The 26,099-nt window shown below is 27.2% G+C and overlaps 9 protein-coding genes across 11 annotated transcripts; 4 read left to right on the plus strand and 5 right to left on the minus strand.

The window, feature by feature from the left end:
• Positions 1-267: 267 nt before the first annotated feature.
• Positions 268-8,233, minus strand: Rph (Rabphilin). 3 transcript variants are annotated; one of them, XM_035081355.1, is made up of 11 exons: positions 7,874-8,233; positions 5,582-5,741; positions 5,226-5,463; positions 4,922-5,081; positions 4,360-4,851; positions 3,650-4,272; positions 3,470-3,576; positions 1,787-2,055; positions 1,500-1,646; positions 616-1,087; positions 268-430 (listed from the first exon to the last, which is right to left on the minus strand). In XM_035081355.1, exons 3-11 carry the CDS (start codon positions 5,312-5,314, stop codon positions 303-305), a joined length of 2,487 nt encoding a protein of 828 aa, XP_034937246.1. In that variant the 5' UTR covers positions 5,315-5,463; positions 5,582-5,741; positions 7,874-8,233; the 3' UTR covers positions 268-302. The 3 variants fall into 3 exon arrangements, with proteins under 3 accessions (XP_034937246.1, XP_034937245.1, XP_034937244.1); XM_035081354.1 differs by having other exon boundaries at positions 5,582-5,744; XM_035081353.1 differs by lacking the exon at positions 5,582-5,741.
• Positions 8,234-8,817: 584 nt separating this feature from the next.
• Pex3 (peroxin 3) lies at positions 8,818-10,749 on the plus strand. Its single transcript, XM_035081360.1, has 2 exons — positions 8,818-9,149; positions 9,216-10,749. The coding sequence occupies exon 2, from the start codon at positions 9,463-9,465 to the stop codon at positions 10,534-10,536; it is 1,074 nt and encodes a 357-aa protein (XP_034937251.1). The 5' UTR covers positions 8,818-9,149; positions 9,216-9,462; the 3' UTR covers positions 10,537-10,749.
• Positions 10,750-10,802: 53 nt separating this feature from the next.
• mRpL35 (mitochondrial ribosomal protein L35) lies at positions 10,803-12,044 on the minus strand. Its single transcript, XM_035081363.1, has 4 exons — positions 11,743-12,044; positions 11,437-11,611; positions 11,215-11,361; positions 10,803-11,144 (listed from the first exon to the last, which is right to left on the minus strand). The coding sequence occupies exons 1-4, from the start codon at positions 11,774-11,776 to the stop codon at positions 10,913-10,915; spliced, it is 588 nt and encodes a 195-aa protein (XP_034937254.1). The 5' UTR covers positions 11,777-12,044; the 3' UTR covers positions 10,803-10,912.
• A 36-nt stretch (positions 12,045-12,080) lies between these two features.
• On the plus strand, positions 12,081-16,241 carry Ras64B (ras-like protein 2). The gene is made up of 4 exons (XM_035081362.1): positions 12,081-12,691; positions 14,354-14,441; positions 14,523-14,734; positions 15,065-16,241. The coding sequence occupies exons 1-4, from the start codon at positions 12,587-12,589 to the stop codon at positions 15,257-15,259; spliced, it is 600 nt and encodes a 199-aa protein (XP_034937253.1). The 5' UTR covers positions 12,081-12,586; the 3' UTR covers positions 15,260-16,241.
• Positions 16,128-17,571, minus strand: LOC118065831 (uncharacterized). Its single transcript, XM_035081359.1, has 2 exons — positions 16,945-17,571; positions 16,128-16,887 (listed from the first exon to the last, which is right to left on the minus strand). Exons 1-2 carry the CDS (start codon positions 17,542-17,544, stop codon positions 16,339-16,341), a joined length of 1,149 nt encoding a protein of 382 aa, XP_034937250.1. The 5' UTR covers positions 17,545-17,571; the 3' UTR covers positions 16,128-16,338.
• A 113-nt stretch (positions 17,572-17,684) lies between these two features.
• LOC118065830 (cytochrome P450 9e2-like) lies at positions 17,685-19,339 on the plus strand. The gene has a single exon (XM_035081358.1). It carries the CDS (start codon positions 17,753-17,755, stop codon positions 19,268-19,270), a length of 1,518 nt encoding a protein of 505 aa, XP_034937249.1. The 5' UTR covers positions 17,685-17,752; the 3' UTR covers positions 19,271-19,339.
• Positions 19,340-19,383: 44 nt separating this feature from the next.
• RpS30 (ribosomal protein S30) lies at positions 19,384-20,894 on the minus strand. Its single transcript, XM_035081365.1, has 4 exons — positions 20,737-20,894; positions 20,332-20,418; positions 19,890-20,081; positions 19,384-19,620 (listed from the first exon to the last, which is right to left on the minus strand). The coding sequence occupies exons 2-4, from the start codon at positions 20,404-20,406 to the stop codon at positions 19,489-19,491; spliced, it is 399 nt and encodes a 132-aa protein (XP_034937256.1). The 5' UTR covers positions 20,407-20,418; positions 20,737-20,894; the 3' UTR covers positions 19,384-19,488.
• Positions 20,895-23,385: 2,491 nt separating this feature from the next.
• slx1 (Nuclease slx1) lies at positions 23,386-24,556 on the minus strand. The gene is made up of 3 exons (XM_035081333.1): positions 24,249-24,556; positions 24,119-24,170; positions 23,386-24,050 (listed from the first exon to the last, which is right to left on the minus strand). Exons 1-3 carry the CDS (start codon positions 24,428-24,430, stop codon positions 23,493-23,495), a joined length of 792 nt encoding a protein of 263 aa, XP_034937224.1. The 5' UTR covers positions 24,431-24,556; the 3' UTR covers positions 23,386-23,492.
• A 189-nt stretch (positions 24,557-24,745) lies between these two features.
• Positions 24,746-26,022, plus strand: tex (THO complex 3 homolog tex). The gene is made up of 2 exons (XM_035081317.1): positions 24,746-25,084; positions 25,169-26,022. Exons 1-2 carry the CDS (start codon positions 24,899-24,901, stop codon positions 25,949-25,951), a joined length of 969 nt encoding a protein of 322 aa, XP_034937208.1. The 5' UTR covers positions 24,746-24,898; the 3' UTR covers positions 25,952-26,022.
• Positions 26,023-26,099: the final 77 nt, after the last annotated feature.

Below are 26,099 nucleotides of genomic sequence, written 5' to 3' on the forward strand. Positions count from 1 at the left end.
TATATAATAAATGGCATAATATTTTATCATTTATTATTTAATTTATGATTATTTTCTTTGTGTATTATAGCATTTTAATGTAGTTTATTGACTTACTCTTCTTGTTTAAAACAAGTACATTTCGATGAACATAGCTCGAATATTGATTTACAATAAACTTTTATAAGGAATAAAAGAAATATTAAAGCATTGTGTAGAATTATGTTTTAATTGATATTGTCAACTTGTCCTATATTTCATGATATTCATGACGAGCGTTTCTTTCAAGATGTGCGTATCAAGTTATTATAGAAATAGAATTATTAATCATGAAATACAACGTTTCCAGTTAATTCGTGACTAGCATGATGATAGTGATCGGTATATTTGATCATATTTATCCAATGTTGAAGTCTAGCACCTTTGCTACTACAACCTAAAATAAGGCTCCCTAAAAGAATACGCTGTTATCATAGAATCTTGAATTTTAAATTAAATCAGTAATTTTTTTATGATATAAGTTTGATAAAAAAATATCTCAACAGCTAATCAAGCTCATAGCTGATTGATATATTCAGATTAGTAGGTCATTAAATTATTAGGAGTTGATTTTATTTGTTCTGATATTATACATACCTAGAAAATCATTCTTCTTTCCTAAATCTTTATCCCAAACTGTGATGATCAAGGCAAGGGCAGTAAGTTCTGATAAAGGAATTTCAAAAGCAAATTCTTCATTCCATTCTGGATTAAGTGTACTCCATTTAACTTTAGTCGAATGAGTTATATAAGAATTTTTTGAGCTTTTTGATGTATTTAAAGGTATCCATTTTTTAAGTTTTGATTGTTTTTTTCCTGTACTTCCAGGATGTTTTACATGACTATGTTTAGAACTATCATCCATTGATTGAATTGAATCTTGCATTAAAGTTAATTTAACAAACGGATCAGAAAATCCGTTACTATCCATTGACAATAAATTTGTTGCTTTTTGTATATTGACTAGTAAAACACATCGATCTGTGTTATAATTTAATGATAAATAAATAAGACCACGGCCGTTACTGATGTCCTCGCCCCATGTTATTTTCTCCTGTTCTTTCGAGATCTATATAAAAAATTTTTTTAAGTGAACTCTGGATTATTTAGTTTTGAAAAGTTTTATTACAGTCATTCACATCCTATTTCAAAGAAATAAAAGTTTTTCAAACGAACTAAAAAATTTTTTTTACGTGCTGTGACTCGAAATTCATGAGTTTAATAGATTGAATTTCTAATATGGAAACCAGAGAAGAGAATTCTATTACATTTTTTAAAAAGTTAAACGATGTTATTGTTCAATTGAAAATTAAATTAAATTCTTTTCTAGAATTTCTTTTTTAAATTTTTCTTTTTTTATTTATATTGAAAAAAAAATCTGGAATTTCCTTCCAGGCATTTACAAATAGAAAATTATATAAAAAATGTTCTTTATAGTACAAGATAAAATAAAAATTTTTAAAGTAATATCAAAGTAATACCTGGTATTGATCTTTTAGCAAGACGTTGTAATATTTCGTCTGACAAAGCGGTAAATCTCGCAATGGAAATCTGGCTTCGCCGAGAAAGTCTCGACCCGCTATATCGTCCTGAAGAACTAGTACGTGTAAGGCTTTTTCGCTTCTGATCTGAAAATTTATAACAAACATAAATTATCATAATGAAACACTTTCAATATTATTAAATTAAATTTTATTTATATATATATATTCTTTTTTATTCTTAAAAGTGTATTTTATAAAAAATAATAAAAGTAAAATTCCCTGACATCATTCTCTGTAATCCCGTAGAAGTAAAGTAGTTCGTTGAATTCTGGATCTCGGGTTTTGTGGACTGTTTTAGTTCGGAAGTTTCTGACAGTTGTATTATTGGAATCCACAGGAAGTATATTTAACTTGCAAAATGAGTCTGTCAATCCGTGAATATCCATTGGTCGTAAGTTCCTTGCTCTTTCTACTTTGCATTGCAAACTCTGTGATGCTGGTTCGTATCGAAGTGTTATTTCAAGTTTTCCATACGTCCTCTCCTCGTGCATGACTATTTTAAAAGGTATTTTTGCATATTCGAACTTTTCATTTTCATAATAATTATTATATTATTATTAATCTACTACAACAGCAATAAATTATAAACCATAACGGATAAAAAATTAAAATAGGACTATGTTGACTTACTCTCTAGGAATGGATAAGTTTAAACTTCACTGATTTCTTCAATAACTAATTATTTTAATACTTGAGAGGAATTAAAGGTATTTGCTGGTTAATAAATATTTTAGTAAACTTATTAAAGTGTCGTTATATCAGAAAATATAATTAATGAAGAGAAGTTGGAGGAATTTTATCCTTTCATTTTTTTTTTCTGTCAAAGAAGAAAATAAGAATCTTTCATTGAAGTCTAACATATTAAAACAGCTTCAACTTTAATTAACTAATTTTATTTCATTTTAAATTAATTAAAATTTTGGTCCCATTATACTGGTGATTTTTGAATTGATTCCAAATTTAGTGAGTTAATATCTACTTTTTAATTTGATCAGCCAACTGATTAGAAACAATTTAATATTTATTCACTCGTTTATTCACGTATGAGGCTATCCACTATTTATTGAACGACATACAGATAAATGAGAACAATTTCTGTTAAATACGTGTTTATTAGTTTTATCAGTAATAGAGTAAGTTAATTGACTTTAATAATCATTTTTGTTATTTGAGAGTAATCGTTACTCATTATTTGAAGTAGCTTTTGTGTATAATGTTGATATTTTCTAGAGTTAATTATCAACATCTAGTATTTTGTTTTATAAGAGTATTGACTGATTAATCATAAATAAACAAATTAAATGCTTTCATTTCACAAATATTTGTCAGTTATGATACAAATCATTCAAATAACTAGTCTCTACAGAAAAATAATAATAATAAATGGATAAAACACCTCCAATCATTTGATAGATGGTATTAGTTAGAAATGGGGTATCAATTTATCAAGTCACGTTGATTTTAGAATTGGATTTACAATTTGTTTTTAAGCTATCATAATGCTGTTATTTACAATGGAATAATTATTGTGAACAATATTATTAATTCACTATTTTTAATTTTTTTATTATTTTATGAATTATGCTTCAAGTCCGAGAGCATTGTAAAGGATATGAAAGAATAAATCAATATTATTCATTATAATTAGATTACATTATGAGAATACTAAAATAGATGAAATAAAAAAAGTAAAATAAAATAATGCAACTACGAGGATACATAGATTTATAAAAAGATTAACCTTTCCAACAAGGCATTCGATAGTTTTAGTTATTTGATAATCAATTAATAAGAAAAAAAGTAATTTTCAGATTTTTTCATCTCTTGAACATAATCAAATCAATTAAATGATGCCTTGTGAGAAGGAAATAATGATAATTAAATTGATAATGATCAGTATTATCTACCTGCGATATTTTCTATTTGCTTGTAGAAAGGAATTTGACTTTTTTCTTGTTCCAATTTTAAATTTGTATCGTTGTGCCTGTCGTTGATAGCACTGTCGCTGTTGATACTGCAGCGTAGAATCACTAAAGTATATTACAAAACGCGTACGGTATCCTGATCAAATAGTTATTATAGCTTACCTGTGTCTTCTAATTCCATTAGATTGATATTTAAATACTTCATTAGATATCTCCTCATTTGAAGGAGTTCTTTGGTTACAATCTTTTTTAGATATTTTATCTTGAGAACATGTTGCAGATTCTCCATCAATAGATTCAGCACTATCCGTTGACAGATGTGTATAAAATACTGAGGTTTGACTACCTGAGATTATTTTATCTTTTTGTTCTTTAAGCCTATTGGCTGATTTAGATGTTGATGAAGGAGATGTTAAAGATTGTGGTGATGATAGTGATGTTGATGATGAGGAAGTACTTGGAACAAGTAGTTGATTATGTGATAGATAATTAAAATGTACAGATTGTTGATATGTATCGTTTTGATTAAGATTTGAAAAATTCCTTTCAACCGTTTGTTTATTATCAGTATCTAGTGTTTCTGTTCCTGGTTGATTATTAATATTACGTTTTTGTGGAAAGACAAGATCAGTTGGATCTAATGATGTATTGGAAGGGAATGAAAAAGTTTGAATTGATTTAGCTCCCAGATCATCCTCTGATGATGAATCAGGTTCAGGTGGTTCTATTGAACCAATACTACTTGTAACAGTACGATCTTTATATTTATTAATGCCTTTTGGTTTCTAAAAAACAAATAAAATAGATGGTTTCAGATAAACTGGAATCAATTTTGTTAAAGTATTAAATTATAAAAAGAAACAAATGTAAACCTTCTTTTCAGGTAATATATATTTTGGTAAGCTTTTGAAAAACCAAGCTCCACTTTTTTTCCACATTTCTCGAGTTTCTGTACAGATTCGACATAGGAAGACTTTAGTTAGTGCTCTTGATGAATCTACATGGTCTAAATATTCTGTGCTTGATAGATTAGGTATTGATGAATTTTTGTAGTTTTGTTGATATCCTTTTTTATTCCTTGGTAATGACATAGTCAATGTTTCAACACAACATTTTTCACAAACATATTTACGACAGTCTTTGCAGATGTTTGGACCAGGTCCAAGGATTGAAAATTTTTCACCACATAAAGCACAACAGCAAACACATTTATTACCTCTAATACATCGACTTCCACAGCTTTTATTATTTAGTCTTGTTGTATGGACTAGAGTTACGTTACGTTTGATATTCTCCAACCTTTCAACTAGTTTTCCAATTCTTTCTTGTTCTAGTTGATCTAAAGCTTCTGCCCGTTGAATAACCTGACAGAATTTTCAAATGAAATTCATTCTCATTTAATTTATTAATTCGTTCAAAAAATTTTAATCATACCGCAATGATTGTTTCTTGTTCTTCTGCTGTTAATGAAGATGTTTTTTTATTACTTGTACTTGATGTATTGGATGAAGCTTTATCATTTTGTGCATAGGGAGAATAATCACCATAAAGGTAATCAAGAGATCCACTTTTAACAGACCAACCAGTTTTCAATCTATGCAAATTACAAGTAAATCAGACTGATTAAGTAAATTGAAATATTATTGTGAATAAAAATGAATTATTTTCTATTTAATTAGATAATAAATATTTATTTCAAGCTTTAAAATATTTACAACGATATTTATCAAGCACTTACTTTGCACGAAGTGCCAATTGACGATCATTTGGGCATACCCATCTAGCACTAAGACTTCTTTTATGTTCAGAATAAAAAGGTGTATCCATTTTTACACGTTATTCTTATGATTAAATTATTTATCCTTTTTGGTTATTAAATGCATAATTATTTATCTAATATTTCTAAAACTACAGTGATAATTTTGATTATAAAGTGCTTGATTACTGATTATACTTTGTGTTTCATTGTTGTTAATCTGAAAAAACAACAAAATAATTTTACATTAGTTTTTATTCTTAATTAAATTAATAAATGATATACAAATATTTATTTTCTCAATAGTTTAAATTAAATTCTGATACTAATTTACTTACAATTAGATATTTTATATATTAAAGAGATTCAATTTAATTCAATTCTACTTTTAATTTTCTAATTTCATCTCCAATCCATTTAAAATCTTTATAAGTAGTATTAATCGAGTTTGGTCAGACGCTTCTTTAATAAAACTCATCTCTTAGAAAATCTTGATTTCTGCTAATAGTTAAATATATAATATTCACATATCAATGAATTAAAAATCTGTATATTTAAATCTACTCAATAATATTGCAATAATCAAAATTGATTGAATTTTAGAATATGAATGAAATCATTTATAAAGTTCAATTCCACTTATCACCAGTTAAATTCTTTCACTTGTCATCAATAATATTTTTTTAATGAAAAAAAGGTCTTTAATTTAGATGATACTTTTTAGATAAATTGTTATCACTAGAAAGTCATTTTTTCCAATAAACACTAATAGTTTCTTTTGAATCTCATAAAAAGTATTTGAAAATATTTCATTCAACCACTTACATGACAATGAAAAAATCCATTTTCAGAATTTTTTTACACCACAGACCCCTTAGATAAATGATCAATTAAATCACATGAGATAGATGATAAGAAAGATTAGGTACTGACATCAAATTACAGAAACATTTTAGGGTTTATTTAATGATATTAAATTCCTTAAAAGGTACATCAATAAATCAAATATTTGACAGATCATCAATACAATTGTATGAACAATATTTAGACTATAAAAAATGTTTAACATGAAAGATATGTTTTGATGAAAAAAAAAGACCCCCAAAAAATAGGTGAAATGGCAGTAATAAGTATCTTGAAACATAAAAAGTACATGGGAACATCAGATTACGCATGGACATTCGCCCGGGTGACCCAATCGAGCTCTATTGTTGTTATACGTCTGTCTGATCTTCACTCACACAGCAAAAGCAGGGTAGAGTAGAGCAATAAGCTGACCCTGGCCTCATAACACTACCCACCCGAGTCCTGTGCGTCATGGCTGCTCCAAGGTCGACCTTGCACGCAACCTAGAACTCGGATGCGTGCTATGTGCTATACTGTGCTTTTCCATCTCCGATTTTCATGAATTTTTTCCGGCATAACTTTTGAGTATACATCAACTTGAGATAAAAATCTCTTCTTTCACATCAACCATTTGTATTATGTACTTAAAAATGGAAAATAATAGAAGAATGTGCTCACATAGGTATCTGAACATTATTACTTGATGTAAACCACGTAGGTGGTGTTTATTATCAAAGAAAGCAAATAATTATCGACGTATCGAAGAACTATACATCTGGTATATGCGAAAGAGTAGAAGCATAGTTACAAAGCATCTTCTATTGATACATAACTGTATTTATAGACTGTGATAGACTAAGTGAAATTCTCTTAAATGTAATTTATTTTTTCATTTATTCGCAACTTTTGCTACATTCAAATATTAAAAGCTCCAAAGTATTCTATATTATATATTTTAATTAATTTTTATTCGGAAAATTTTAAAATGGTTTAAATATTTCAAATGTTGATCAATGTCAAGTAATATTAAAAATGTATCGAGAAAAGGATTCAATAATTTTTTTTCCTTTAAAAAAAAAGGTTAAATTCATACTGAAATAGCTATTGAAAAAAAAACCATAGGTTATTTGAAGCTATTAAAAGCTTTTAGCTGTTTTAAAAAATTTATGAGGTATTATGGTAAATGGTGGGAAAAAAAATGAATTTAATTTGCATTAACAAACTATGAAAAAATGTGTATGCTAAAAATTTAATTAACTTATAAAAAATGATGAATAAAAAATGAAACAAACTACGTTATTAATCTTATCTCACTACACTATATAAGTGTATATCCTGTGTATATCTAATCACGACCCGCGCCAAACCAGCTGTTGCCACTTTAGAAAGAATTCATTGGACTCAGTATTAGAATTCAATAATGTCATTATTATTTTAAGCCATGACAATAAAAATTTTTTTCATCATAATCAATTATTTTTAATAAAGTAATTATTTTTCTCCCCCAACAATTGATATTAATTAACAATTATATTTTTATATTATATTCCAAAATTACTTTGAAATAAAAATTTATTTTATCACTGTTACTTTTAATACTATAAAATTCAACAACGTGATCTTAATTTTATTTATAAAAATTTATTTAGTTAAACTTTTATATTCTACTGCGTATTTTTTGATAATAGATTTGCCAAATATTTGAATTTTAATTAAGAAATAAATTACAGTAAAGGAGAATAAAATTTTAAAAATAAAAATTATTAAACAATAAAATTACTTACGATATATTTGGCACCGTATTTTTGGTGTAATTGGATAATTTCTTCAAGATACTTTTCAAAAAGCGAAAAATCTTTACTAATACTTGATGTACTAAAACTGTAATTTATTATTTATTCATATATTGTATCATTTACTATGATATTTTTTTTTAGGTACAATACTATTTAAGATTTAAATAAAATAATGGAACCGTACAACCAACGATTCATATTTTTTAAAATAATATTACTACTACATTTCTATACCCTAGTTGGAGTTTACTTGATACACTAGTACTGACTATTTGTGGGAACCGTCTAATCGACAGGTGGCTGTTATTACTGTAAAGCTTTCGTCTGCGTACGCGCATTGAAACCCGGATACGGAAAGTAACATGGCAGACTCGATAAAATGTATTAAAGTACAGTTATCCTAGTTTATTTTCAATAATTTCATTATCGCAAATGATACAGGAAACAATACTTATCTCATTTTGCCATTAACTGTGTCACTACATTGATTTGAAATGTGTGCTATTATCTATTATTGCTGCTAAATGAAATTACAAAAATACATCTTCTAAGAATTATTATTTTCTGCCAAAAAATCATTACACAAATTTAACTTATCCACCGTGATACACTCAGATGTATTGATATAAAGAAAAAATTTATTTAATGTACTAAGTAAATATTATCTCAAAAAATTTATCAGTAATTGAATTTTCTGTTATTGAATTGGTACATTGTGATTGATTAATTTGATTTGTGATTAAAACATGAATTTATAATTGAGTAATATAATAGATACTACAACAACATTTTGTGATTTGCAATTCTAGATAAATTTAGGATTGACCAATTGTTTATATTTTATTTTATTTATTTTTGATAAAAATATCCGTTTTATTTAATTTATTTCATCAAAATATGACATGATATTGGTTTTATGCAGTAGGTCATATCATTGAATTTGGACAATACAGTATTGAAGACAGTAAGTCGAGTCTTTCTGAAATTATTGTTCAACTATCAAAGGACTTTACTTAACAGTCCTCTATCTGATGTCATCATCAGTTTATAGCTGGAAAACTTTGTATTGTTTTGTGACCATTCATAAATATTTTCTGGTCATGAGTATTTTAATTTTTCTTTAAAAGATCATTTTTATTTTATTCATTCAAATTTGAAACAAAATTAACATTACTAAAAATAATTCAGATAAAATTTCTATGATTTAATAATTAAAATAATTTTAACCAGATTAATGTTATATTTCTACTTTCAAAATTGCGAGGTAAATATTATCTGTTGCATTGAATAGCATCTCTTTATATATGTTATGTAACTGAAAATTCTCTAGCTACTTCTGTTATCGACTGTGTGCATTCTACATGTTGTTTCTCAACATTTCCACATCAAGAGAAAAATATTGAACCTCAATGTGAATAACCTAAAACTTATAATAATTACTAAATCTTAAACATCTTATTCGCTGTGATTGCATTGCAAAATCAAATAGTCATTACATAAAAAACTTTTTATCGAGAAGAATTATCACTTAGAATTGAGAGAATTCTATCAATGATTCAGAAAAGTCAACATTTATTATGAGTTATTATATTAGAAAACTGTTCAATCGTAATTATCAAAAATATTTAGTCAGTGGAGTTGTAATAAGTGGTTTTGTATTATTAATTAAATACGGCCAACATAAATTGGAACAATGGCGAAAACAAGAGGTTCAACAAATGCTCGTAAGATCTAAAAGACGACAACACTTTGAAAGCATAGAAAAATCATGTCACAATACAATTACTAAACTGTCAAAATGTGTTAAAGTTTCTGTATTAGAAACTCTAGATAGTTCATCTGTAATTCAAGATCTCAAAGATGGTAAATGTGATAAAATAGTCAGTTGGAATAAATTAAAGTTATATTCCTTCTGTCGAACAGTAGTAATAATTTATGCAAATACAATACTTGCTATTATACTACGAATTCAATTAAGTTTGACAAGTGCTCATATGTTTAAACAATCTCAAGAAATCACTGAAACATATAGTATCGATAGTATAGTTCAAGAACAATATTTGACATTATGTAGTTATTTTGTAGAAGATGGAATTGGACACTTAATTGGACTTGTAAAAGAAAAAGTTGAAGAAGTTATTGGTGCTATACCTCTGATAGAGAAACTAGGTATCAAAGATTTGGAAGATAAATATTGGAAAATTACATCTGTTATATCAGTAGATAAAGAAAGGGATCCAGTTAAAAATTTAGCTAAATATGTACTTCCACCATCAGTTCAAGAAACGATGAATCCAGCTTTGGAGAAACTAATCAACTCAACTTTAGATTTATTAGAAAGTAATGAAGTTCAATCTTTGATGCAGTCCAGCGTTCGAAGTGGATTTGTTTTAATATTAGATCGGCTATCAAACAACTTTATTAATGTAGATATTAAGAATGACCCTTTAACACCAGAAAGTACAAATGGACACATTTTTACAGAACTTAATAACATAAAAATTCCTATGGCTAAAATAATTCCTATGCTTAATCGACAAGTTGATAATTTTAATAATGATGATCTTCACAGTACATGGATTAAAACATTGATAGAAGATGAAAAGTTAAGAAATTTTGGAGCTAATATATATGAAGCTTTTAGTTTTTGAATTCAAAAATATTTTTTGTTATTATGGTTTACAGGTATTACCGAATTCAACTTATTTCTAGATGACATTTTTACATGTAAATATGAAAGTATTTTTCTTGATTATTATTATTAAGTATATTTTTTCATCACACACGATCAGTCAATATTTTTATTTTTTTATAGAGAGTATAATAATCTAAATACTTGTTATGAAAATGTACCTATCATAAAATATGTAGAAAATTTGAAGAAATTATAAAAGAAATAAACCATTTTTTATTAAAGTAATGTTAAATGCTCTTTATTACCTCAAATTTTTATTAAGTATTCTTTTAATTGTAGAGCATAACCAATCTATACACATTTAGTTATCTAAATGATTTTTTAAAAAATTTTCAAGGTAAGGGCTTAGTTCGAGTGACCCAAAATTCTTCGCGTTGATGATAAGGGTTGTACGGATCATCAACAAAATATGTAGGTTTTCTCCATTTTTTTGTTACCATTTTATCTAAAGTATATGATTGAGTAGAGTTGCAAAATACATGTTGACGAGACCTTACAATTCTTGATGCTCGCTTTTTCCATAATCTCTTATGCCGTCCTGCTCTAGTTCTTATCCATATTCCCCTAAGCCATTATTATAAACATTATCAAGACACATGAAGTTTTAAAAATGAATTAAAAAATTTATACGCACCAATTTAGTCTGTAAAAACGCTCCAAAACATCAGGATTAGATACTCTTTTTCCATTATGTCTTGTAAATTTTACTAGTGTTCGTACTGGTGGATTTTGAACATTATTCAAATTTGTATTAATGCTTGTTAAAGGTGTCGACAACGCACTATAATGTTAAAAATAATTATAATCAACTTTTTTTGCAATAACGCGAACATTGGAAGAATAAAAATTTTCAAACCATGGTTTATTTGTAATTTGTGTTAAAATTGAACATGATAAAATTGGCTTTGACATGAAACTCCGATTTGGAGTAATCAAATTTTGAGAATGACATTGCGGTGTGACAGTTCTTAATTGTTGGAATACTTTGCCAGTTAAATTGCAACTTATTTTACTTCCATAGGAATACCCATCTGAAATGAAAAACAATAATCTTTTAGAGTAGGTTAGGTACAATGAATAGTGATCAGATAATTTGTAATATACTTTAAACTGTTAATCTAATGAATAGAACTTTGTAAATATAATTAAAAAATTAATTTACTTCGGAAAATAGTACGAAAAATTTGTGTTAACATAGTCAACGTGCTATAATTACAAGAAATAATAACAAAAATTCATAACCAAAACTGCCGGACTCCAATTTCCTTACAACTCAAATTAACGGCTGCGCAGTGCATTACGAGAGAAATAAATACACACATCAGTGCTGTACCTAGAAATAATTTCTCCTGATCTCAATGACAGTTAATCTGTTGAAAAAAATCGTCAACGGGAACTAGTTCCAGCTAACTACATAAGTAATTCCCCACTACACTTTTTTACACCATTAACTACATATTTTCCACTGGTGATCAGGAATTACTTCTTTGGTCAATTCTAACCATTTTCAATTTTTTTTTTGATGTGTTTAGTGTGAGGTACGTTTTTCTAATGAGCAGTTAATTATGGCATTTTACAGATAATACGTACTTAGCATATCTTTATTGTTATTATTAAAGTGGAAAAGTTTACTTTTCATAAACGTTGAATGCCTACCCTGCTAATATCAGTTCATAACCTTGAGTACTTTCCATTCTACATTTGCCTCTTTAGTTCTCGTCAGTTGGTTTTTGTCACTCGAAGTGTTCATGTATATTGAAACGACAATATATGTATATATGTATGTACATAATCATGTCATAAAAATGATCAACAATTAAAATATCAACAAGTGTTACGCTAATGTTTGATTCGATTTAATTATAAGGAACAATAAAATAACTTAAAGTGTTCAACAAGTAACAAGTGATATTCAACTATTGCTCCGATAGTTGAAGGAATACTTGGATTAACAAAAAGAATACTTTTTTTAATAACAATAAGTCAACAAAATTAAATAATAAACAATGTCTAGAACCGGTGAAAGACAGAGTTATGCACAAACATACAAATTAGTCGTTGTTGGTGGCGGTGGTGTTGGTAAATCAGCCATTACTATCCAATTTATTCAAGTAAGTAATTATCAATTAACTAATATAACTAATATAAAAAGGAAAAGAATTTCTTAATTTCTTCCATTTAACTCATTTAAGGTATTTCTTATTCCAAGGCGTCGACTTAAAACAGTTATCGAACCATATGATTAATTAGTAGCAATATAACTAATTATTTGATTAACTAAGTATTTAATTGGAACCACAATAAGGCTTATACAATAAAGATATTAAAGGGCAAGAAAAGAATATTGTTCAAAACTATTGATACAGAAACAGTAGGTGTATTGAATGGCGTAATGTTTTGCGTAGGTTTTTCAAAACTATCGGCTTATATCTTTCACCAACTCATTACTTGGTTCCTGACTAGCATTTTAGGTATTTTCTTTCATTCGAAATATTTTTTCACGTGTAGTTTTTTTTCAATCAACAAGTGGTTATTTTTAACGAAAATTACTTCATTTTTATTTTGATTTGGATATTTGACAGTTCTTTGTTTACTAGTTAATACATAATTTGTATACATATTTTGCAAATTTTAATCTTGTCAAAGAAACTAGCTGATATTTTTGTAAATAGTAGGCTTAGTCGTATCTATAAACATTTTTAATGCATCGAGGAAAAAAAAATCTAACATATATTTATATTACTTATTTGCTAGATTTTCACGGACATCTGATGTAATTCTTGGCAAAAGTCCCAGTAAAAAAAATCATACCGCTTTTCTGTTTAATACATAGTTTAAAATAGCTTAGCCATTAAACTTAACGTTAATCCAAAACCAACTGCTTCTTTAAGTGGACTATTAACAAATTTGTTTTTAGCTTTTATTGGATATTTAATTTTTTTTCAATTTAATTATTTGGAGTAGTTCAGTAGCCAAAACCATTCATAAATTTGAAACTATAGTCATGAATAGCCATTAAAATTACTTATACAAACAAGCTTTCTATTTTTGTTGTCTACAGCAGCTGAGTCACATGTATTTCTATTCGATTTTCTGACAGCGTATCTTTCATAAAATATTTCCATTAATAATAATAAGAACAATCACTGAAAAATTGTTTGTGTTATGGATTTATTTATCTTCAATTTTTATCATATATTCCCATCTTAGTGTACTTATTGCAACATAGTTGTATATGTCTTAGCTCAATGTCTTTGCTCATATTCTAAGACGTGGGTGTGTCATCCTACAGAAATTTGTACATAATTTTATTCTTCTCAAGTTATTTTCATTTGAAAGTACTTGAAATCAATTAAATTCTTTCATTATTAACACCTCTGTAAAATTATCTATTGTTTTAAATTACATTTGGAAAAAAAAATTGTCAATGTAATAAGATAGTTTTTGCAAACTCATTAATAATTTATAAAAATTATTATTTTAAGATTTTAAATTTAAATATTGTATGTATCTTGTCATGATTACCTCCATTTTAAATACTGAAATATTCCTCTATTTATTTTTTATCATTGTGTAAATAAATACACTAATCTCAAGATAGTTAAGTTTAACTTTAAGCCCCTGCATCTATTCAAAGATCACGAATTTTCTTTTTATAAATTTAAAGGTGTTAGGTCTTCTAGATTAGATAGAATGAATGAATTTATTTTTGTATTCAATTTAATGTATGAAAAAAACATTCAACTGAAAAATTAATTAAATTTTTTTTCCAGAGCTACTTTGTGACTGACTATGATCCTACTATTGAAGACTCATACACGAAACAGTGTGTTATTGATGATGTGCCAGCGAAACTTGACAGTGAGTAGATAAGATAATCCATGAAAAAAATCTATTTGTATATTATCTTACATAGACTAATTAAAAAAAATTATTCTACAGTTTTGGATACTGCTGGACAAGAAGAATTCAGTGCAATGCGTGAACAATACATGAGAAGTGGTGAAGGCTTTTTATTGGTCTTCTCAGTAACCGATCATTCTTCATTCGATGAAATTGCCAAATTTCACAAACAAATTTTGAGGGTAAAAGATCGTGATGAATTTCCAATGCTGATGGTTGGAAATAAGGCAGATTTAGATCATCAACGATCGGTATATAATATTTATTGATTAATTTTAGCATACTTATTTACATCAAAAATAGTTTCCATTGCATGAATAATCATTTGATAAATTCTCACTAGTATGCAAGATAATAAATTCATTTGAGTCATTATTACATCAAGATAAATATTAAAATTTTTTTTTAAACTAATATTATCATTTAATTGTATGTTATTGCATAATAATGATTATGAATTATTTATCACAGATTTCAGCTGTAATTTTATTCTGATCGATTGCCAAATAATTTTACTCCGATTTCAAAAAAGAATAATTATTTCATGAATTTAATTAATTTTCTTTTTCTTTTTTATTCAGGTGTCTGTAGAAGAAGCACAAAATCTGGCAGGAGTTTTGAAAACTCCTTACATAGAATGTAGTGCCAAATTACGAATGAACGTCGATCAAGCTTTTCATGAGCTTGTAAGAATCGTACGAAAGTTTCAACTTTCTGAACGACCACCTTTAAAACCAAATTATAAGAAGAATAAGAAAAAATGTTGCATGTTATAATTAGTAATAATTGAATCAATAAGTCAATTATTGATTTACGCATGATAATGATGAGAATTAAATTAATCTGGCAACTATTTTATTTACAAAAAAAAATCTATAATTGATAAGTCAAATTATTGTGACAATTTTTAAAACTTTAACGAAGTTTTTTTAAAAAAAATTTTAAACATAAACGGAACAAAGATAAAATGAATTAACCATTTAATGCAGAAAATAAATAATTTTTAAAAATAAATTTGAGACTCGAGACTGGTTATCTTGAGTGTCTATATTTTATAAAAATATTTTTATAGTTATAACTATTAATAATTAAACAAACTTTTTTTAGGATAAAAATAATCTACTTGAGACATTGTTAGGGTACCTGCTTTATTTATTTATGGTTTGTTCATAGATAATTATCATAATTAAACTGCTGAATTAGTGATAAAACATCACTGCCTGAATTATTGAAAAATTATTTTAATTGGAGCAGAAGATTTAGGAAATTGAAGATAACAAATAGTAACTTCTTTAATATTAAAAAATCAAATTTTTCATCGAATTTATATGAATTTTTTATTAATTATTAAACTTCAAAAAATCAAATTTTTATGCAGTTTTAGCTTTTTGATAAAACAATCGACTGTCATATTTTTTCGATATCAATATATTTTTTGTACATAGACTAACTAAAGACATTGATCTAAAAAATATGTATCACATAAATTCTTGTACAACGATTAATTAGAATGATAAAATTAATTATATAATTTATGATTATCATAAAAAACATTTTTATACTAACAATAAAATACATAATTCGATAATAAATAATTCCATTTATCATTAACAATGGTAGTCAAATTTTAAGCTATAATCTCGACATATAGTTCTAAATAAGAACGATATTTATAATAAATCAAAAAAATGACATTAAAAGTAATACCTAAAACTATTATCAATAATACCATGATTACTTATATTATTAGTAGTAATCAAAATTCACAGACATGTAAATTGATTTTTAGAAATATTTCAATTTGTTTGTCGTTATTAAAAACATCTAAAAATTCTACACACAAAATCACTTGTTTTTATTTAACCGGTCGTAAATTTAATTCAATATTCTTTCCATGTAGAATAAAATCTGTTTTTAGAGCACTTGTTGATGCACGTAAATGTTTTAATTCTCTCAACTGTTGAGCTATAATTTTTATTCCTTCTTCATGTTCTTTTTTTAAATCCATCATTTCAGTTTCTAAAACTCCTGATTGTGCATCTTTATAATTTTTTTTAAGAACTGTCAATATTTGATCATTTAATAATAATTTATTTTTGATAACTCTTCTTTCTCTCTGATAATTATTTATCATTTGGTTTAAATTAAGACGTTTTATATGACACAAGTCCATTTCTTTATTTATATTTTTAATTTCCAAGTTAGTTAATTTAATTTCATTTCTAATACTTGCTATTTTTGACAATAATTGTTTACGTTTATTCTCCTTGTTTGATAATTCTTCTTGATAATAAAAATTTTCAGCTTCTAATCTTTCATAATCTTCTTTTGTAAGATTAGGATTGCAATGTGTCATTGAATTTAATTGATCTGTTAATAATACTAATTTATTTCGCAAATTCATCTGAAAAATAATTGAACTAGTTTATTTTATTTTTATTTAAATATTAAATTAACTTACATATTTAAAACGCTGTTCAGATAATCGTTGCATCTCATCAAGCTGTTTTGTAATTAAACTCTGAACTTTTTTAGGCGAAATCAATTTCCCATTAATCCAAGTATTCAATCCAGCTTCTTTTTCACGTTTTATCATATCTTCTACATCAACTGCAACTTTTGATCGTCTTTCAATAATCTTTGCTTTTATTTCTTCCAAATTTATTCTCCATTCTTCATCTAAGCATTTAAGTTTCTTATTTATTCTTTCAAACTTCATTAATTTTTGAATATAATCATCCATCTTATCTTCCTCATATTCATCTGTCTCTGTAAAAACATGCATCAAGTGTTTTTTCTTAAAATAATTAGCTAAGTAATTATGAAGCCAATTATTCTTCAATCTTGCTAGTTCTTCATATTTTTTCAGCTCTATCAATTGATCATATAACTGTTCATTATTTGTCGCTTCATTTTTATTCGAATCTTCTGATTTATCAAGGGTAATGTCAAAAAAATATTTTTCTATTTTTTCAATATTTTTATCAACGTTATCAGAAGAAGACAATTCTGATTTTTTAAATAAATTGAAAGTACTGTAATCATCATTTTCCACCGCCATTTTGCTACTCCTACTTTATCATTTATAAATAAATTGGTTGATTGGTGCTGCTGCTATGAGCGGTTTATTCATCACTAGGAAACACTTCAGCACGCAAACAACGTATTTAGTATCAGTAATTTATCATTCTCCAACAGTGTAGTAGTGGATTCCAAGTGTGCTATTTTTTATTTAAAAGTTGATATTTCTTCAGTAAATAATCTGTAAAATGGATATTTTTACAATTTTACTGATGACTTTAATCAGTTTGTTACTTATTTACATTATCTATCAAATGACCTATTGGCCAAGAAGAAAAGTTCCTAATATTCGACCAATTCCAATTATTGGCAATGAATTTGGACTTATAATTTATCGGTCGACTCCAATAGCTGATTACTGTATGAAAATTTATAAATATCATCCTGAAGCTCGATACTTTGGATTGATGATGTATAATATGCCAGTTATTCATTTAAAAGATCCTGAAATAATTAAAGAGATTTATATTAAGAATTTTGACTTTGTACCTGATCATAAATCATTTATCGAAGAAGAATTTGATCCAATTTTTGGTAAAAATGTTTTTTCTTTACGTGGAGAACGATGGCGTCAAGTTAGAAGTGCTTTAACTCCTTCATTTACCGCAGCTAAGATGAAATTTTTATTTAAATTAATCTCACAAACATCTGAAGAATTTGTTGAGTATCTTTATGATAACCCAGACTTGTGTGAGACTCTTGACATAAAAGACGCATTTACAAGATATACAAATGACGTAATAGCTACTTCTGCATTTGGAATTCAAGTTAATTCAATGAAAGATCGAGAAAATGAATTTTATTTACGAGGAAAAGATGCTACTAATTTGACAGGAACTCGAAGGATTTTGAAATTCATGTGTGGTATATTATTTCCCAGATTAATGCGTGCATTGGGTTACACTTTTTTGACTAAAAAAACAAATGATTTTTTTGTTAACTTAATTAAAAATACTGTTAAATATAGAGATCAAAATGAAATCATTAGACCTGATATGATACACTTGTTGATGCAAGCTAGAGAATCAGCAGGATTTGAAATAACGATTACTGATATTATGGCTCAAGCGTTTATCTTTTTTCTTGCTGGATTTGAAACCTCTTCAACTGTTATGGGCTACGTAGCTCATCAACTAGCTTATCATCAAGATGTTCAAGATCGTCTTCGCCAAGAAGTTGATGATTTATTTGTTTCTAATTCGGAAATAACATATGAATCATTAAATGATATGACTTATATGGATATGGTTTTGTCCGAAACACTAAGACTTTATCCTCCAGTTGTGGTTTTGGATCGAGTTTGTTCGAAGGCATTTGATATTCCATCACCAATGAAAAATGCTGATGAAAAAACTGATAGACTTAGAGTTAACCCAGGAACTATTTTTTGGGTTCCAACTTTTGCAATGCATAGAGATCCAAAATATTTCCCAGAACCTGATAAATTTGATCCTGAAAGATTTAGTCCCGAGAATAAAGAAAAAATAAATCCATACACTTATACACCGTTTGGAATTGGTCCAAGAAAATGTATTGGAGAACGATTTGCTTTAATGGAAATTAAAATACTCTTCGTGAGACTTTTACGAAAATTTGTTATTAAACCATGTGATAGATCACGTGAAAAAATAGTTTTTCATAAATATAGTCTTAATTTACTACCCGAAGGTGGAGTATGGTTAAAATTTGAAAAAAGAAAAGCTTAAATGTTATTAATGTTTATAACACGATATTTTTTATAGAAATAATTAAGAAAAAATATATATTTTTTAGATATTTTATTAATGTTAAGTAATTGTTACATCAATAAAATTCAAAATAATGATGTGTAAATTTTTATTTTTTAAATGCAAAATCAAATTTCATTTCAATAAAATCCAGTTTTTGCGACGAATTTATTGTTTATTTATAAATGTTCACTCATTTATGTGTTGGGGTTGGCATTTGGTCCACGGCGTCTGCCATAAATTGGTACTACAGTCACAAATCTTCGGTTGTATTGGATACGTCTTTTTGCACGACCAGTTTTTTTCTTACTTTTTTCTTGTTTCTCAACCTGAAAAAGAATAAATTATATAGTTAAACAACTGAATCATGAGATAAATGCGAGTAACGTATGTTGAATTATTCATAATTTGTCACAAACTGATGAAAAGTCAAGTACACTTATGTAACGAGACTTCACTTTAGTTTGTTTATCTTTAATTTAGCGTTATTTTTTTTCTACTCTTAATAAATAAATTTAATGTAGATTAGATCATAATAACGCTAAAAATTAATAGTATTTATTTAGATTATTTATTTATTGTTAGATAAAATTTTTACCTTTGGAGTTTGTCCCTTAACTTTTCCGGCACGAGCCAAAGATCCGTGAACTTTACCTCCACGAAGAGGGACCGTTAATTCAAGAAAGTTTGACGGTAAATCTCCAATAATGGTATCATCATTCAATGTTAAAGTGGCACAGTAAAGATTGAAACTGTCATCTTCAAGGTCTGCAATATCAGCAAGTCGTTCCTAAAAAAAAAATTGAGGAATTATAATAATTTTTTTTGATACTTTTATTATCATAGTTTGTAGAAGTTGAAAAGATGTCTTAGAAGAATGATCAAACAAAAGCATCAGCTTTCATTTTTTCTAACATCTAAATTTTTTATAGCATTATTGCTCGTTCTGATAACGATAAACAAAGTTATCAGATTATCATTTAATGCATTGAATTGACGAATGAATTAAAAAATATCTATTTTTTGATTATTATTCTTACCTTGAGTTGACCAATTGTTTCAGTGCTTTCGCATTCTACGACGTGAGTTTCGTCACCGCGGATGAACAGCTGCATTTTGAACTTTAACTGGAAAAAAATTTGAAAATTAATTTTTCTAACCTATACAGTAATAAAGTTAAGAGTCATTGCTAATAAATAAAATTATAAAAAATAATTGTAGATAATAATTTATCAGATCAAAGGAAAATTGAATCAATGATTTTTGAGGTTATGATTACATGAGTATTATCACATGTCAACGTGGATTGAAAATTTAACTCTAAACTTATAAATAATTGCTAATATAGATAACAAATATTCAATTTTATCAATTGTTTATCAATAAACAGGTCTAACTAACATTAATATAAGATAAAAGTCAAACACATGTAGAAAAATATGTACCGTTTCACACAAATGCTACAGGAAAAAGACAGAAGCCGGAAACACTACGTGAGACGTTCAAAAATTATTTGTCGTATACGATATATATATATATCACTGACGTGTGCGATCTCTATATGTCACTGACCGAACAAATTGAAATCTATAGTCGAACTGAGTAGAGAGGTACTATGGAGCTCAGACGTAACCTCGAGCGCCCCCACCATGCTTCTCCACGCACATGCGCAGTTTGTACGTATTGGTCGCATCACATGTTGCCGGCAGTCAAACTACACTGTCAAGAAAATAATACTTTATTTTATTAATAATAAATTCCCATTAGGAAGTTATTGTAATTGGGTCGATTGGTGAAATTTGAATTTTCATTAAATCTCCACGTTTCAAGATATTTTCAAGCATACTGACATATTTTTAAAATGATGTATGTATGTATGTATGTATGTACGGACGTCAGCATTTTTTTCGTTTTCGATATCTTAAAAACGGATCAAGATATCAACTTCAACCAAAATTAATTTAAAATATATTATTATAAAGAAGACTTGAAAGAAATTTGAACGAATTCGATCGAGCCGTTTTTTTTTATAACAAAATAACTAATAAAAAAATGAAAAAATTAGCTATTTAAAATACTTTTAAGCCAAACAATAACAATTTCATTTGAAAATAAAGTCGATATTGACTAGACATTATTGTTCACAACCAATTATGACTCTTAACAATTACGAATGAATTTGTTATAAACAATTAAAAATTTTATTTATTGATTAAATAATGTTTATATCACATAGACTTGAATGTTTCTAACAATCATTGATTATGACTATTTAAATTTGTTATAAAAAATTAATAATGGGAAGTTCGTCGTGTTAGCACAAACAAAGTGTGCCCAGACCTATTTTTTTATGTTTATTATTGGTATATTTTTATTCATCAACATTAAAGGATGAAAATTGACAGGGTTATAGGAAAACGTTTAATTTATAATTTACAATAATAAAAAACATTTCAAATAACTCATTTTGTCGGTGGGCAATTGTAATTTGTAATTTTGTTTCTCATAAGAATACAAAGGATATCATTTTTATATTACTTTCATTTCATATTATTGTAATCTGATTTATATAATTGAATTTAAATATTATTTTCATGTCATTTTTCTAATAAAAAAAGTCACCATAGAATATCTTCGGGAATTTTTCAATTATCAAGTCATTCATCAGTTAAGGTGATATCTCACTTTAAACGTGGTACTCGGAAATAAATATAACTTAAATTATGGAAATATTTTACCTAGTTTCTTCTTCTCACATTTTCTAAAAGTGTCAATTACTGAGATATTTTACAATACAGGATTAACTAAGAATAGACCCCTATGCCAACCTACTACAATTGTTAACCTTGGTGCAAATAGTAATTTGTGACCCTTCTTAATGAGTTCTATCTTATCATAAACATTTATACGTCCGGTAATGCCACCGCTTCTTTGTTTGCTGACCATACGGGTACATTCTTCAACAGTTTCGGAAAATTTTCAGTGAATGGCTTTTATGATAATATTTTGTGCAATATATACCATTGTTTGACCAGTAATTTTCCCTTATAATCCCTTAAAATCCCGGGATTTTATTGTAAAATTTACAATCTTCTGCAGTTATTATATTTGAAGAAAAGTTTGCCGATATTAAAACTAAAATTGTAATAAATGAACATGAATGTACTCATCTTTCTAACCCACTTATTTATGTTTATAATAAGATCGAACTCATTAAGAAAGGTCACAAATTACTATTTGCACCAAGGTTAACAATTGTAGTAGGTTGGCATAGGGGTCTATTCTTAGTTAATCCTGTATTGTAAAATATCTCAGTAATTGACACTTTTAGAAAATGTGAAAAGCAGAAATTAAATAAAGATGTTATTAATTTTTACAGGTGGAAAAACCATGTCTGAGGTACCTTTTGCTCTGCAGTTGACGCTTTCATAATTGCCCACCAAGAAAATAAGTTATTTTAAATGCTTTTAATTATTGTAAATTATAAATTAGACATTATTTTATGACCCTATCAATTTTTATCTTTTAATGCTGATAAATAAAGATATTATTAATTTTTAAAGGTGAAAAAATAGGGTGAAAGAATGATATTATTTTCATTTATTAAAAAAAAAGTATCTAATAAATCACGCCTATGTTTTTCGAAATTAAAATTCATCTAGTGCGCAATTAAACCCGCAGGTTGACCCATCTGTCTCGGCAGGTAGCATGGGGAAGATAGGGAGTCGGATAGGGCTGGTCAGGGTCACGTCTGAGTTTCATAGTACAGTACCGGACATAAATGCTGTTTAATTTTTCAAAGGTTATACATCTGATTTCCCTATACCGTCTTATAGAAAATCACACAGCATTTATGTCCGGTACTGTACCTCTTTGTCCAGTTCAACTGTAGCAAGATATTTTTTTGAATTTATAAACAATAATAATAATGTTATAAGCTGTTAGACGATGTGAAAAATATGTATTATGTAGTAATATCTGAATATTTATTATATATCTAATATTTATTACTAAAAATTAATTAATAAACGGATTTTATAACATAAAAAAATTTTAATGTTAAATATTCTACAAATATAACGAAAAACTCCAAAATGTATAATTTAGTGACTGATTTACATTCAATCTGGCTCATATTTTACAAAATTGATTATAAAAAATTTTAACTCATGATCAATATAAATAAATTAATTAATTATGTTCAATTATTGATGTAACAACCTATTTTTTTCTTAACTATATCACCCCATAAAATTAATTCCTTACAAACAGGGCAAATTCCATTGATAGGTAGGATTTTATCATCACTCCGAAATTTTTTAGATAAACAAATAATATGAGCAACTAATTTACAATTCTCCTTAACGCAAGTTACTTTATCATCATCATTAATATATTCTAAACAAATATCACACTCTTGTCGGATTCGTTGGCTAAGATTTGAAAGAAAGTCATCATTATTTTTTTTCTTTTTGTCATTTTTGTTTATTTGTTTCTGAACCCAGCCAATCTTTTTAGCTTCAATTTTTCCACAACTTATTGGCATATGAGCTGGTAAGTTGTTTAGTTTCGTTGAATATTTATCATAAAACTTTTCATCAAGCCAACGAATACTTAAAGGTAGTCGGTTCCAGGGTGGAACTTGAAGCATTTCTGAAACTACGTTCAAACAATAATCAAACATAGATTCACGAGATTGTTTCTTTGGGATATGTCGACTGTGTCGACTTAAATCAGGATTTTGCCAAGCCCATTCAAACTAAAGTAGAAAAAAACTGATTAAATTATGTGTTGTTATTTAGCAAAATAAGAAAATTAAATTCTCACTCTTAAAGCCATTCTTGGGTTTGGAAATCCATGAATAATAATAACCATATTCCTATAAAAAAATACATAAGTTATTAAATATTACAATAATAATCAGTAAATTATTAATGAGGTGAAATGTATTGAATACCAAGGTCCTTTATTATCAGTTCTTTTTGCACCACCAAAATCCTTTCCAGCATTGTGTCTTTTGATTCTTCTGACTGGATCTACTGTATAACCAATATAAGTCCTTCCTTTAAATCTAACATTTTCACAGTATAATAAATAAACTCCTTGGAATCCTTCAACAATTTTATCATCATCTTCCATTCTGTTGTATTTTTTGTTTAATTTTTAAATTATTTATATACACATTTACACGTTTATTTACCATCGTGTATCTAACGAAGCTGGTAATAAAAATCATAGACCTATAAGTTTGGAGTGGGAATTAATCATCATAAACACACCGCAATAAAATAGTCATTAATTATTACATAAAAATGAATGTATAATATCAAATGGGATATAATTTTTTTAAATTAATAATTATTTAATAATTTATTTATAAACAAGAAATATTTAATTTCTATACATTTTAATTCAGGAATTATTCTATTTTTTGTGTATAGGCCTTAAATTATTTTGTTCAATATTCGCGCGAAAAGTCATAATAAATTTTCTGTTTATCTGACCATAACCTTCAAATTGAGTCTCATGAATACCCGGTCTTTTGATAATAATTAAACGATTACAATTTTTTTTTCGTCGTAAAGTGTTTCAAACATTAATAACATAATGACAGGATATAATTCACGTGTTGATGAGCTGATTAATTTCTTTAAATCTCATAATAAAATAAAAGAACAACAAACACACTCAGCTAAAGTCCACAGTGTTGGTTGGAGTTGCGATGGAAAATATTTAGCTTCTGGGTCGTTTGACAAATGTGTTTGCATTTTTTTACTTAGTTCTGACCGTTTGGTAAGTTCAAGTGAATAAATAATATCTTAAATAATTTTACTTTACTATTTTTGATGGTTATTAATTAATAATAATAATTTATAGAAGCCAGAAACCACATTTAGAGGCCATGGAGGAAGTGTAGATCAGCTTTGCTGGCATGCATCAAATCCTGATTTACTATCAACAGCTAGTGGTGATAAGACTGTGAGGATATGGGACATAAGATCTCAAAAATGTACAGCAACTATTAACACAAGAGGAGAAAATATTAATATATCTTGGTCTCCAGACGGAAACACAATAGCTGTTGGAAATAAAGAAGATTTAGTCACATTTATCGATGCTCGAGTAATGAAAATTCGTGCTGAAGAACAATTTAATTTTGAAGTCAACGAAATATCTTGGAATAAAGACTCTGATACATTTTATTTAACAAACGGACAAGGCTGCGTACACATATTAAGTTACCCTGACTTGGAATTACTTCATGTAATTAAAGCTCACCCTGGGACATGCATATGCATAGAATTTGATCCAACTGGTCGATATTTTGCTATTGGATCAGCAGATGCTTTAGTTTCTTTATGGGATGCTGATGAACTTTGTTGCTTAAGAACATTTTCAAGACTGGAATGGCCTGTTAGAACAATATCTTTTTCTCATGATGGCCAATTACTTGCGGCTGCTTCAGAAGACTTAGTTATTGACATCGGTGAGGTTGAAACGGGAGAAAAAATTGCTGATATACCAGTTGAAGCTGCTACATTTACTGTAGCTTGGCATCCAAAACAATATCTCATTGCTTATGCTTGTGATGATAAAGACAGTTATGACAGAAAGCGAGATGCTGGAAGTTTAAAAGTTTTTGGTTTCTCTAATGATTGAACTAAAAATATATATGTATTCTTTATCTTAGATGTAAAGTTAATTTAATAAAATTTATCTGTACATTGTAATAAATTCTTATATTTTCATAAGTCCATACATAAAATTGTTTTTAATTTTTTCCTCTGATACAAAATTCAACTTGGAC

This window comes from Chelonus insularis, unplaced genomic scaffold (genome assembly GCF_013357705.1).
Source record: "Chelonus insularis isolate UGA/USDA-ARS -01 unplaced genomic scaffold, ASM1335770v1 contig_323_pilon, whole genome shotgun sequence".
Classification (NCBI taxonomy): Eukaryota; Metazoa; Arthropoda; class Insecta; order Hymenoptera; family Braconidae; genus Chelonus; species Chelonus insularis.

Bases quoted from the DNA above. Each gene is read 5' to 3' on its own strand.
- Pex3 (XM_035081360.1), top strand. From the start codon at position 9,463: ATGAGTTATTATATTAGAAAACTGTTCAATCGTAATTATCAAAAATAT.
- Rph (XM_035081353.1), bottom strand. From the start codon at position 5,314: ATGGATACACCTTTTTATTCTGAACATAAAAGAAGTCTTAGTGCTAGA. The intron at 4,273-4,359 runs GTTTACATTTGT...TTTGTTTTTTAG, and splicing joins ATATATTACCTGAAAAGAAG to AAACCAAAAGGCATTAATAA. The intron at 1,088-1,499 runs GTATTACTTTGA...TTTTTTATATAG, and splicing joins TGCTAAAAGATCAATACCAG to ATCTCGAAAGAACAGGAGAA.
- LOC118065831 (XM_035081359.1), bottom strand. From the start codon at position 17,544: ATGGCGGTGGAAAATGATGATTACAGTACTTTCAATTTATTTAAAAAA. The intron at 16,888-16,944 runs GTAAGTTAATTT...ATTATTTTTCAG, and splicing joins CTGAACAGCGTTTTAAATAT to ATGAATTTGCGAAATAAATT.
- Ras64B (XM_035081362.1), top strand. From the start codon at position 12,587: ATGTCTAGAACCGGTGAAAGACAGAGTTATGCACAAACATACAAATTA. The intron at 12,692-14,353 runs GTAAGTAATTAT...TTTTTTTTCCAG, and splicing joins TTACTATCCAATTTATTCAA to AGCTACTTTGTGACTGACTA. The intron at 14,442-14,522 runs GTGAGTAGATAA...ATTATTCTACAG, and splicing joins TGTGCCAGCGAAACTTGACA to TTTTGGATACTGCTGGACAA.
- RpS30 (XM_035081365.1), bottom strand. From the start codon at position 20,406: ATGCAGCTGTTCATCCGCGGTGACGAAACTCACGTCGTAGAATGCGAA. The intron at 20,082-20,331 runs GTAAGAATAATA...TTTTTTTTTTAG, and splicing joins AAACAATTGGTCAACTCAAG to GAACGACTTGCTGATATTGC. The intron at 19,621-19,889 runs GTAAAAATTTTA...ATTCTTTTTCAG, and splicing joins TTAAGGGACAAACTCCAAAG to GTTGAGAAACAAGAAAAAAG.
- mRpL35 (XM_035081363.1), bottom strand. From the start codon at position 11,776: ATGTTAACACAAATTTTTCGTACTATTTTCCGAA. The intron at 11,612-11,742 runs GTAAATTAATTT...TTTTCATTTCAG, and splicing joins TTTTCGTACTATTTTCCGAA to ATGGGTATTCCTATGGAAGT. The intron at 11,362-11,436 runs GTTTGAAAATTT...TTAACATTATAG, and splicing joins CAAATTACAAATAAACCATG to TGCGTTGTCGACACCTTTAA.
- tex (XM_035081317.1), top strand. From the start codon at position 24,899: ATGACAGGATATAATTCACGTGTTGATGAGCTGATTAATTTCTTTAAA. The intron at 25,085-25,168 runs GTAAGTTCAAGT...AATAATTTATAG, and splicing joins TACTTAGTTCTGACCGTTTG to AAGCCAGAAACCACATTTAG.
- slx1 (XM_035081333.1), bottom strand. From the start codon at position 24,430: ATGGAAGATGATGATAAAATTGTTGAAGGATTCCAAGGAGTTTATTTA. The intron at 24,171-24,248 runs GTATTCAATACA...ATTTTTTTATAG, and splicing joins ACTGATAATAAAGGACCTTG to GAATATGGTTATTATTATTC. The intron at 24,051-24,118 runs GTGAGAATTTAA...TTTCTACTTTAG, and splicing joins ACCCAAGAATGGCTTTAAGA to TTTGAATGGGCTTGGCAAAA.
- LOC118065830 (XM_035081358.1), top strand. From the start codon at position 17,753: ATGGATATTTTTACAATTTTACTGATGACTTTAATCAGTTTGTTACTT.